Here is a 13342-nt window from a genome sequence, read left to right as displayed (position 1 = left end):
GCTCACTAGAACGTGATACCTTTGGGACTGGGGTGATACAAGATGTTTTCCAAAGCCTCGGGACTCTCCCCTGTTCCAGTCTAATGTTGAAGATGCACTGTAGAGGACTCCCCAGCTCCAGCACACAGACCTTCAGCAGTCGTGGCAATACTCCATCTGGACCCGCTGCTTTGCTGGCACGAAGTGTCCTCAGCTCTTTGCTCACCTGCGCTGCTGTAATTGTGGGTGGGGATGTCTCTCCTATGCTGGTATCAGCAGAAGGATAGGTGGAGAGTGTAGTACTCCGAGGTGAGAGTGGGTTAGGGTGGTCAAACCTTTTAAAGAAGTTGTTCATTTAGTTTGCTCTCTTCACGTCTCTCTCGATGGTGGCACCCCGCTTCGAGCTGCAGCCAGTGATGATCTTCATCCCATCCCACACTTCCTTCATGCTGTTATTCTGCAACTTCTGCTCCAGCTTTCTCCTGTACTGCTCCTTCGCTGCCCTGAGCTGGACTCTGAGTTCCCTCTGCACGCGCTTGAACTCATGCTCATCACCGCCTTTAAAAGCCCTTTTCTTCTGGTTCAAAAGGCCCTTGATGTCACTTGTAATCCATGGCTTGTTAGTAGCATAGCAGCGTACTGTTCTTACTGGAACTACAATGTCCATACAGAACTTGATGTAGTCAGTAGTGCAGTCAACAACCTCCTCAATGTTCTCACTATGTGATCCCTGCAGGATATCCCAGTCCGTAGTTCCAAAGCAGTCCCTCAGAGCCTGCTCTGCCTCAGGGGACCACTTCCTGAATGAGCGTGTGGTTGCAGGTAGCTCCGTCACTCTTGGTTTGTAGTGAGGCTGAAGCAGAACGCACCCAGTCTTGGCCCTACCTGCACACACTCACAGACAGAGACACGAATTGAACAAATTAGTTAAATATATGAAGTGTAAAATCAAATATAAACAACAAAAATCAGAGAACCCTCCCCTTCCCCTTTGGTGATACAAATACAACAGACAACAATCCACCCCAACAATAAGAACTCTCAATAATGTCCTTACCACAGGTCCAATGCTTCAGAAACTAATGAAATTTTATTGAGTAAAGGTGATGAATATAATCCTGGGAACAGCTTCCATAATAAATGAATTACATAGTCCTACCAGTAGTCCTGAGAGGCGAGGGGTGAGATTTGTGGGAAAGCTCCCTGCAAAGATGCACGACGACTAATCCACCACTATTCACACGATAGGCAGGCACAAGATAGTCCATTCATCTTTGCGAGAAACAATCCAGTGTATAACACTAGAATCCCTGGCCACCTTAAATTCCTTTTCACCACCTCATCAGCGTCTTTGTCTTGCAAATGTGTCGATTGGCACTGGCAGCAGGCAGCCTGCTCACTCATCCCCCCCACCGAGGCAGCTGAAGTCTCTCTATCAGGCAATGAGGTGTTTGAAATTGTATTGTTATTTGGAATACGTATATTTCATGTGTGTTCCATGTCTACAACGATCTGGGTAAATGTAGGATGACAGGAAATGTGAGGCAAGAAATGTTGGAACACATAACTAAAACAGAAATTTTTTCATCTTACTATAATAATGACTCCATTCCAAGTAGTAGGGGCATTGACAGGTGGTCATCTTCCAGTGTGTCTCATGCAAGCAGGGCCGCAGAGGAACCTTGTCCTTTGCCCCGTGAACCCTTCTAACCACGAGAAACAATTTTAATTTCGCACTTTCCCTTAACTGCTCATGAGGCACTTTAAGCTTTTCCGATAAGCTGTATTTCATAAGGGTATAAGTGCTGCCTGTATCTACGACTGCCTCCCCTGTGACCTCTCGCACTTGTGCAGGCACCACTAAGAGGTTCAAGGTGGCATGCACCAAGGTGAGATCAGCACGGGGTTCCACTGGGGCTTTCCCTTGTGGTTTGGGATGGGAACTTCCTGAGGCGTTGGGACCCTTATGAGACCCACCAACCACAATGGCTGCCCAGTCCTTTTTCCACTCGGGACCCCAGCTTATCCACCGACTTCACAACCCCCCTCAGAGTAGCTGCCACCCAAGGCATCACATGCATAGAGGATACGTTACAATATCTCTTCCTCACGCATGTCAGAATGCCACTTCAGACACAACGCACGGAATTCAAAGATAAAGTCCCTGAAACTCTGTGATGACTTTTGCATATACTTAGGTCCGGAGCTTCTCTCCCAACAGCACCTGATATTTATCTGAGAGGAAGGCATCTAGAAAGGCAGTGTGAAACTCCGCCCAGCTGTTACATTTGTACGGCTTTGCAAACCACCAAATGTGCGCCAGACCGTTGAGTGCTGTGTTCAGAAATCCCTGCAGCTTAGCCCCACTCAGAAGATGCAGCTCCACAAACAAGTTGAGCTCCTCTACAAAGTCAATGATGCTTGTGGGTGCACACTGAGGGGCCAGCTTAGGGAACTCCATTCGTGGCACCACAACCGACAAGAACTGTTCAAGACGCTGTAGCCTCATAGCTACCTCGCCAGATACTTGGGCGGCTATGACATTGATGTGGTCATGGACAGTCGCATCTCGATTGATAAAGCTGCGTGCTATGTTGTCAACTCGCACCTCTAACTGCTCTAGGCGCAGCGTCAGGTCTTGCAAAACCCATCCTTCGCTGGTCTCTGGCTGCTCCAGACTGGAGACACACAGGGTGTTCCAGCAGGCTCAACTGTTCTTTGAGAGGGGCTCTGACCATTACATGACGTGGTCGGATGCATATCAATCAGCAGCACACTTAGTTCAAGCTCTTTGCTGTACATTGCGCCTTCGACAAACATGACTTCTGTATATGTGAGAAATGTGCGTGGAACTAGAAGGGAATGCGTAAAGAAACTTGACTTCTACCCGGCTTGCCAAAATCTGTAGCAGTCCGGTGCCGCTCAAATTCACATCTTGATAGGAGAGTGATTTATTTATTTATTTTTTGGTGAGGATTCCAGGAATGCACCCAGCCTTGGCCTGACAGACAGAGACATGAATCGAACAAGTGAGTGAAATATATTAAGGGTAAAATCAAATATAAACAATGAAATTCAGACAACCCTCCCCCTCCCCTTCCCTTTTGGCGATATAAGTATAACATACAACAATAAACCCCAAAAATTAGAACTCTCAACAATGTCCTTATCACAGGCCCAATGCTGCAGAAACTGATGAAATGTTATGGAGTAAAGATGATGATAACGATCCCGGGAACAGCTTCCGTAATAAATTATTTAAACAGTCCTACTGGTAGTCCTGAGTGGTGAGGGGTGAAATTTGTGAGAGCGCTCCCTGTGAAGACGCACAATGACTAATCCACCACTTTTCACACAACAGGCAGGCACGAGATAGACCATTCATCCTTGGGAGAAACGATCCAGGGTACTTCACAGTGGTTATGTAGGACGGGATACACAGAAACGGTGACTTCCACTTGCTGATTCGCTGGCCTCCTTTCAGGTTTCCTGCTGGCCCTTCTTGTCCCCAGCAGCCCATGCACCCGTTTCAGACATCCAACGAGGGCATTCCCTTTGTGGCTGATGGGAAATCGAGTCCTTCTAGTGGTACCACTTCCACAATGGATTGAAACTTTGAACAATTTTAGTTTTGTACTCCCAGTGTCTGGTTGTCTAGTTAATGATCCATAACATTCTGCTTCTAAATTCAGTTCACAATACAGTAGCACAGCACAACCAGGCCTTCTAACACTGCCTCCTCTGGATTTAGGCTTTCCTCAGAAGTGCTCTTTTCACCTCTTGAGAATATTCCTAAGCTGATGTCAACATTTCTTAAGTCTTTCTGAGAGCAGCCCAGGCAGCATCCTGCACACTATCATCCTGCATCCTCGAACCCCAGTCCACAACCCACTACTGAATGACTTACAAGGTACTTAGAACCTCATAAGAGCCATCTTAAGGTTTTTCTCCATGGTCTCCCCAGTCTTCAGCCACACACTGGCCTTCACTTCAGCCTCTGCAACACCTGCCATTTCTTGACATGCTAGTATATCTCAGTGGAACCTGGAAGCCTTCTTGCAATTATTGCATGGAAGGCCTTTTTCTTCAGCTGGACAACATCCATTTCCACAGATGTCTATCAGCATCTCCTAAGGGTGCTACCATTAGTTGTACCAACATATTTTCATCCCAGCTCCTTGCAGCTAACTTCATTGATGAGGTCTTGAACAGGGTCCATTCAGACTCTACATCCTTGAATGTTTCAAAGATGCAGGAAAGCCTCATCCAGAGGTGAGAGTTTTCTTCTTTAACTTGGTAAGATTCTGTATTAAGTGTTTTAATTGATTAGTTCTGACTTTGCTGATTCCACGCAAATGAACATGATAAAATGCTGTTTTTTTATTTAGTTCAGTAATGTAATTCATTTTCTCTGCCGGGTGAGAGCTTTGAAAGATAATTGGATGTGCTTAGTCTAGATGGTTCCCACTCATGACAATCCATGATCTATTTAAATAACTATTGGTAACAAGTATTATACATACTATTTTAATTTTTTTGTGGATACGTTGGACCAAAATGTGGGTTTGCACTCATTTCATATTTAATACTGTGACCATTTAATTAATCATTTCTCTTTATTCTGTCAGAATAAAAAAAAAACTTCATGTTTGCTGCTGGTCATCAAATGTATAAAAATCTTAAAAAAAATATTTCTTGGAGAGTGAACTTTACAGCACTTTCTTGTATGGTTTGAGTTCTTCATTGCCAAATAACTAATAGCTCTCCCTTCCTGGGCAACTTGGACAATACTAAGCCAAATCTTTTCAAGAGAAGTATATGATGTTTTGAGTTCCTTTTAAATTTTAAAATTATAGTTACAATATGCATTGTATTATTTATTATTTTTTCATTCTACATGTTTGGATAAAGTAATTAAAATTGAGACATGTACTATACAATACATGTTACTGCTGGACAAGATAAGTACAAGATTAAAAGATAACTAAGAATACATTCATAAAGTTTTAGAAGCATAGTGGACAGTTGCACTAGAAAAACCTATGGATCTCCAGAATAGGAGTGGTAGAACTGGAATAGGAGTGGTAGAGTGGTATTATGTGAAGAGGCCGCTTAACATCAGTAGACTGAGAGTAGTTTGGATAAGTAGGGAGAACTCAATTCCCAGTTTGGAGACCAGAAACCCTGTCCAGGGTTGTTTCCTACATAACGCCGCTTGGATAGGATGTGGCACCTGTGGTATAGTGGGTCCAAATCTCAAAAAGAGTGGCTGTTTTAATAAATTAATATTGAATGTGCTAATGCCAAGGAGTAGAGCAGGTAGGTGTTAGTGATCTGCTGGGAAGACAACCCGTCTCCGAGTTGGTGTGAGGCAGTCAGCTGTCTGTGTGTTGCCTTGCTGGCACGTTTGGGCAGTCTGAATGCCTTATTATCAGCCCAGGGCGGTAATCAGGCAATCGCACCTGCAACAGCTCCCCAGCCTATAAAGGGGAGCACAAGATCAAAGAAGAGGAATTTAAGAAAAGATTTAAGAAAAGATCAGAGGTTAAAAGATGGGAGATGAAGCAGGCAGGAGTATGAGAGAGGAAACAATCTGGTGAACAGAGTGGAAGCAGGTGGACGGGAATAGAGCCCCAAGGAGGAGCGAATGGTCATCGCTCAGGAGGAGTCTGTGAGTTGCTCCTGTTGAGCATTTTGGGAGCAGGAGTGACTATCATGCTCAGGGGTACTTTTGCTGGGTGAAGCCATTGGCAGCTTTGGAAGTACAGATCGCCCACGCCAGGTGGAGCCTGGATTGGCAGCGGTTCGGTTGGCAGAGCTCAAGGTTGCCCGTAAAAAGTGTCACGTTTGAAGGAAGGCACTTGCACTTTTCATCATCCCCTTGCTTCGGTGTGTTTTGTCCTCATCAGCTCAGCTCATCCGGTTACGTTTTCGATGGTGTCGGGTTCAAGAGGCTCCCATTATGAAAGAGGGAGCAAGGAGTCGACCTGCACCGTCACAACCCCCTGCAGCCCTAAATTGGAATGTATTTGTGTCTGTATATGCATGCAGTGTACAGTATGTGCAAGTATGTGCATATACATATGTGTGTAATATATTAAGCCGAAAGTGTTTTTGTCCAATATGCAAATTCACAACATTCAACCTGTCTCCACCAAAGTTTGCAAAAATTCCCAATTTCTACAGAAGATAGTAGGTTGTGCTTTGTTCCAAAATTTAGTTGGTGCCCCCACCCTATTAAGCACTGGGTACCTCTACTTGGCTTTGTTCATTATATAGGTCCATACCTTTTATGCTGTTTTTACCAAATTTTGCACAGACTCCCCATTTATACATGGGAACAACATAGGCTGGGTTTTGTTCATAAATTTAGTTTGTACCCCTATCATGGGCAGCACAAGTTGGTGTCCCCTGCTGTATAAAATATAACTTTCTTCCTGAACTAAGTGAAATTATTAGGAACATTAAACCAGAACATACACGTCTTCAAGGGACAAAAAGAAAATAACAGATCTTGAAAGTGGTGGGTGCAGATTTGTGTAAGGTCCTGCAGGTTTGGAAAAGAGAGATTGATTAGTTCTGAATCCAACAACAAATGAACACCTGTAGAGAGAGTAAAAAATTTGGTGGACTGAAGGCCACACACACTAGTCGGTATCAACATGGTTCCTTACATATGTTTTTGACTAAACTGAAAACAGTGCAGAAGGTCATTCTAAAATATTCTGCCTCTGGTTACGTGAAATGGTTTAGCAAAAGCAAAACTGAAAAGAAAGTGAAAAAAACTATTTCAAAACATTTCCAAATTGATGGTTGAGTGCAAGTCACATGGGAAAAAAGTGACATTGCCTGGAGTAAAACAATATTGGTATGTTGCTTGGACTGAATATTTTAAATTTGGAATTTTTTATTAATATATATTCCTTTACAGTGGTCTTCACTTTGTTGCTGTTTAATACCATCTGACCATTTTACATACTATCTACCTGTTTTGTTTATTTTCAAAACTAGTATAGCTTGATTACTTTATAATACTGTATGTTTATGCTTGGATAACACTGGTGCAGAGGATTAAGCATTAACATCAACGGTTGTAAAGATAGAAGATGTAACATTAAATTTGTCAAATGATGACATGCGTGGTATTTGAAATATGCAACTTACAGATGTTGAGAGTTGTTATAGTCTCAGCCTCCTATGGTGGTTGGAAACCATGAACACTTGAGTAAGTAGAGAACAGAAATAGAAAAATACACCAAGTGCTGGATCTGCATTTTTCTGTTACTCTAAGGAAAAACCTCATTTCAGTTTTACTTCTGTATTTCAGCTCACATCACTGATTTAGGAATACCGTATGTGAATGTGAGAACCTATTAAACTGTGATAAATGTGGGTTTCTGTATATTTTATAACATATTGCATACTTATAAAATGATTGCACATTTTTTTCTGACTGTATTTGTGACAGGGTTTTCAATGTTTATAAAATGTTTAATTTTTTTTGTTTTACTCTAAATAGCTCTGAATTTATTGCACTGTGTTCCTCATGGTGGCACTGTTACTTTGAACTGTTAAACTTATATGTTTACAAGGTACTGGCAATGAATAAGCAGCCATTCATACTTTAGTAAATGTTTATACAGGTGTTGCAAATATACCTACATTATTTTTCGTATTGGATGAAATATAGTTTGTTTACTTTGTAGGCTGAAGTAGAATATAAGGACATTTTTGGCAAGCATATTAAGATTGGTTTTCATAATCACTACAGCTTCATTAAGCAACCTGTTTAGAACACACTCTTCAGAATAAAAAATCCACAGTATTGACACAAGCTATTTTCATTGTCCCAAGCATTGTGGAACTAAGCACAGGGATTCTAAATGAAGTTAATAGACCAGACTATGAGAGAGGTTTATTAATAGAGCCTGAAAGCAAAGGAAGAAAAGTACGTGAAGCTAAGATTATGTGTTTGGGCAGATAAGGAAATTCAGAGACTCACTGAATAAAGAATCCTTCAGTTGTTTAACTGACAACTAAGGCTAAAATGTGATTCATTTTTGTAATAAAGAGAGATGTTATTTGGTTATGCAGATGAGGGAATTAAATTAATTCATAGTGCTATTTAAAGTTCTGCTGATGATCTGATGTTTGTTTTTCTTGTTTCCTGTGTTGTGTGAAAACTAAAATGTACACTGTTGTTGCTTGTGAGTTTTACCAAATATTTCAAGCAAAGTCTGTTTATTTTACTGTAATGACCACTCCTGTACTATGAAACAGAAATAATTTTTATCATTCCATGTAAATGGCACATTTTCTACCCATATCAGCATACTAGATCTATCATAGGTGGCAAGTCCATAAAACTCGTGCACTCTTTCTTTAATGTTTGATTTTTACTTTTCACTTTGTTCTAACAATAACATGGTGCATGTTTTAGGATTTATAAAGTCTGATACACATTGCTGTAGATCAGCAAAACAGATAAATCTAGGTATACTATATACAGTATATACTCTATACTCTAAGTAGAAAAACATAGACAAAATTTCAGAGAGAGAAAACATTCATTTTCAGAGTGCTATATAATATGACTACCAATGATTATATGGCTTTTTCTAAGGGAGAGTGTTACTGTATATAGAACAAGGTCACAGTGTTAAATGAGCTAAGAGAGATAAAGTGATTCTTGCAATAGCTAAAAAGGCCAGCTTTAGAAAATATCAGGTGTCTGACACATGTTGTTGTATTTTATTATTTTGATTTAGCATCAGTTTTAATATAATTCCGCGTCTGAAAGAAATTCATTATAGAACAAAGTTATAAGAATAAAAATGGTTAAATAGTTTTAAACCCCTCTCTTTAGATATACTAGACTTATTTCTCTTATGTTTATGTTTACTGTTATGGTTGCTAGCCGAGATGTTGCTGTCAGAGTCTTTTTGCATATAATGTTACTTTTGTCATATACTGCTGCTTTTGTGTTTTTGCTTAGACATACCAGTATATGCTCTGTATAGTGTGAAGTGTTATTTTAATTCTTAAACTGAATATAAATCTTCTTTGCTGACAATCCTAGTTATAGGCTCTTGCCTTAAATAGCAAATATACAGTGAGTCTTTCGGTTCTTTCGCTCTTTACTTCCCTCTATTTCTGCTTTCTCTGAATTGTGTTGTAATAAATTGGTGTTGGTGCAGTGAACTTTTCATGAGTTACTAATGCGTATATCAGGCCAGGAATACAACTTTTTAAATAAGCTACTATGTTAAGGTTATTAACATATTCACTCTAGTCAAGTTTTATTTGCCATAGCTTTCTTTATGATTTTTTTTTCAGTTATATTGTTATCATTTTAATTAACTATTAGAGATGATTATCTATATACTTCTACAGTGGTCTGCTTGGTACAGTGAAAACTACACTTTTAACTATTGACCTAACATTTTTGCTCATTTTCATTTGCTGCTCTCTTGGTATAATATTGTGTTTAATCTCATTTTCTGTTATTGAAATGCAAGTTCACTTAGAATTTAAATCAGGAGGTTCAGTTGACTTATAAAAGAACATTCTATCTTAATAAAATTAAAACGAGGCAAAGAGATATTGTCCACTTTTTTCTTTTCTGCCTGTATAGGTCATTGTATTGCTGCATGATGAAACACTGGCCAGTGAGTTTGGGAAATATTTTCTTGTATGGAGCCAAATACAAAGTGTTTGTTGATTTCATATCTAATTTACTGCCCATTCTTTATTCAGATTATCAAAAAAGGTTAATGATGATGTTCAATAGATGGTCGTAAGTGACCTTTTCATCCCCAGAATGTTTCAGAAATAACATGGTCTACCTTTGATCATCTATAGTCCATTCCATTCACCTTACTATAACTCTGGTAGAACTTTTGTCATTGCCTTATCTGTTTATAAACGTTTGGCTCAAACCTCAATTGACCCATCAGCATATTTATAAAAATAAATAAATAAATATGGTGTTGAGGTCTACTCATTTTACTCAGACCAATAGCATTGAATGCAGATATATAAGAATTAGTTTGTGTCAAAGTAAATTAACCAAATGTTGTTTGGCTCATTTTACCTTTCTCTGAAAAGAGGCATAGTAAATTAATTGGAGTAAAAAAAATTGTTTCAAAGCACAAAATATGGAGGTTATATATATTCATTGAAGTCAGTAAGGGAAGAGGGGATGTTAAATTAATCAGTGTATTACAAAAGAAATTGTTTTCAAATGAAGCAAAGTTAATGTCACAATGACTCAACCTGTGTTTGGTTGTCCTTCAGATTTATCAGACAGACCAACAAAAGTCTTATGTAATATGCCCAAAGGGTCCATAGACCTGACTTTCTTCAGATAGTGTCCATGTTCACACCTCAGAAATTGAATACTGCCTGAATAGCCATGGCATTTGTTGAATACAAGAAGAAAACTTTTTCTTTCAAATAAAGAACATTGTTGCTTATGATTAGTTTTTAAGTGGCAACTCTGCATGATCATCTAGATTTTTGGATCAATGTTTTCTTAGAAGATGAGTCGAAGTCTGATCTTTTGCAAGCCAAAAAAGTCAGTGCTTGGTGAAGTGCTGACAGAACCAAAATTATATTATCAATAGTTCATCTTGGATTTCAGGCTTCTGTCAGTGAGTTAAAGTTGAGCCAAAACAAGTCCTCCATTTACATAATAACAGTAACATTTTTCAGACAAACCACCAAAAAATCTATGAGGATTATGAGAAAGACGTTTTGTATTATGGACTGCCTGACCGATAAGGATTCTTGTATGAGATCTGCTCTATGTATTTTGAGCGTGTAGAATCGTATACTGTCTCTAGCATTGCATGTGTCTAATTAGTTTTGTATTTTTGTTTTGTTTTGTTTATAATTTTCAACTTTGTTTTTTGTCAAACCTATCTTCTTTAATCATTTTTTCATTCTTTGTTTAAATTAAAATGTGAACTTCTCATCTTAACAGTGTCACTATCTTCTAATAAATTCAGACTATAAGGATATTATTAATACTTTAAAAGTTTGGGTACTGTCTTAAATATAACTTTTTTTTTTAGGTTCATGAGTTGTTTGACTGCCAAGAGTGTGATAAAAAATTTATCTCCAGTAATCAACTTAAACGCCACATGATCACCCATTCAGGTAGGGGACTTCAAAATTAAAGCTGGTATGAGTTAATTAATCAACTATTGTACAAAACTTAAAAGGAATATTGTTTTTATGTCAAGAGACTTGTAATTACATTTTCAGAGTTATGTGTAGTCAAACACCTAAAATTGTGTTTCTAATAATGGTTTCAGTCTTTGAAGTAGTTTTTAAAGGCAATTAATCTTAATGCAGTATTTAGTAAAGAGGTTTGTAGATAATGTGACAGTTCTTTTGCAACTGACAGTGCTCATCTTCTAAGTACTAATTTAATGGGTTAAAATAAAAGTCGTTAGATGCCTGTCTAATTAGTATGACTCTTGTTGTTTTCACTTAATTGCAAGATTCTCTCTTTCTCTCAGGAAACACTTATTTCTCTTTCATCTTTCTTACTACAAAAATTGAGCATTAAGCACATCAACTTATTCTTTGCAGAGAAACGCCCATACACCTGTGAGGTCTGCAGCAGGTCCTTCAAACGTCTTGACCAAGTTACAGCCCACAAAATCATACACAGTGAAGATAAACCCTACAAGTGTAAGCTCTGTGGTAAAGAGTTTGCTCATCGAAATGTTTACAAGAACCACAAAAAGGTACAGCAGAGATTTTCTTTTTCAGTTTACATAATGGCCAAAACTTCAATTAAGAAAAATGTAGAATTTGTTAATTCCTGTGTTGGTATTGTGACTTTAAGCAGTATTTATTTACCTGAGATTGTATTTCACCATTCTGTCCATGATCAGCTTCAAGTACTCCTCCCACAGAGTAATTTCATTGTTGTCTATGGTAGCCTTAAGTGTTTGGAAACAATTTCTCTACAATGGTAGAAGTTCTGCACATGTGGTGCAATGATAATTAAAACCAGGTCATTCTTATACAGAGTTATTTTGTTACAGAAGTACACCTGAAGCAGTTTCAGTCAGTATTGGGTTACATTTTGGCAGTAGGTCATGCATGATTGTCATAAGATTGGCAAGAAGAATATTTGGGTTAACAATCCTAGAGATGTGAGCCTGTTTTGTATATTCAAAGCAGTTTTAAATAAAAAGAAAATGTTAAGTCATCTTAGTTTTTAGGTGCATGTGTATATGAGATTGTTTCACTATGAATATGGTATATTGATAATAATGTTAATTTAAAATATTTATTAATAAGCAATTAAGTATCTGCCATGAAGGGAAAGTTTTACTCTTTTATAGATCAGATAATTTATAACATTTTGTGTTGTGAATCTTAGTTTAGCAAACCCATATTTTGGTGTTTTTGAATCATGCCAAAAAGTGTGACTGCTACATGTCTTTATTTTGTTTTTGTTTTTTTCAAAAACAAGTAGTTGCCATGCTTATATAGCATGTTTGGGAACAAGGCTGGCCTTAATGTTGGCAGTGCCTAGTGCAAGGACATTAGTTGCCCGATCTTCAGTGTAGCAGAGCAACGAGAGAACACAAATACATCAGAGTGTGTAGGATTGAAAAACAGATACCTTACAGGTCTTTAGGTGGCTGCTTCTGTACATAGTACGCATCAAATGCCAGTAATTTCAAGCAGGAATAGCCATTTCCAGGATTAGTAATATCATGATATCTGGAATATGTTTTTAAATCAATTAAATAAATGAAAGTGAGAATAAAATTAAGTTTTAATTTCTGTCAAAAGCATGAACATTTCTGAGTGATTACAAACCTTTGAATAGTAGTGCATGTGTACAAAAAATGAATAATACAACATAGTATAATATAGAAATAACATTTTAATGTTTCCATAGAAAATAAATGTTTAGATAGTAAATAACTGCAATGCAATATATTAAAGAGAATGTAACAGATGTAGTTAAGTAAAAGGAACTTAACACAACTTTAGTTTTGGGTTTAGCAATTTAGGGTTAATTTACTTTCCTCCTTTTATTTTATAGAAAACTTGTAACTAGTGCAGCAACAAATGGATAATTTGCTAATTGATTATTTGGATAATTATGAGAATGATTACACAAGTAAATGCCTTATCTTAAAAGTAATGACCGTGTTAAAGCATGTAGTTATTATGTGAAACAAAGAAAAAAGGAAAGGAAAAATAAAAAAAGGTACTAATTACATTCAAACTGGTTACTTGGATGAACTAAGGTAGTCTTACTGGTACAGTGGAACCTCGGTTCACGACAATAATTCGTTCCAAAACTCGAACCGAAGCAATTTCCCCCATA

The 13342-nt window shown here is 38.1% G+C and overlaps 1 protein-coding gene across 2 annotated transcripts in view; it reads left to right on the top strand.

Annotated features, from left to right (window-relative positions):
- The window catches only part of prdm5 (PR domain containing 5), a 295484-nt gene that overhangs the window by 112698 nt on the left and 169444 nt on the right, over nt 1-13342 (top strand). For both annotated transcript variants that reach the window (XM_028802172.2, XM_028802169.2), the window contains 2 exons: nt 11055-11139; nt 11578-11735. In XM_028802172.2, coding sequence (XP_028658005.1) covers nt 11055-11139; nt 11578-11735 — 243 coding nt within the window. The remainder of the gene's footprint in view (nt 1-11054; nt 11140-11577; nt 11736-13342) is intronic.

This window comes from Erpetoichthys calabaricus, chromosome 5 (genome assembly GCF_900747795.2).
Source record: "Erpetoichthys calabaricus chromosome 5, fErpCal1.3, whole genome shotgun sequence".
Lineage (NCBI taxonomy): Eukaryota > Metazoa > Chordata > Cladistia > Polypteriformes > Polypteridae > Erpetoichthys > Erpetoichthys calabaricus.
Note: the sequence above shows the minus strand (reverse complement) of the source record. Positions and strands in the feature narration are given on the sequence as shown.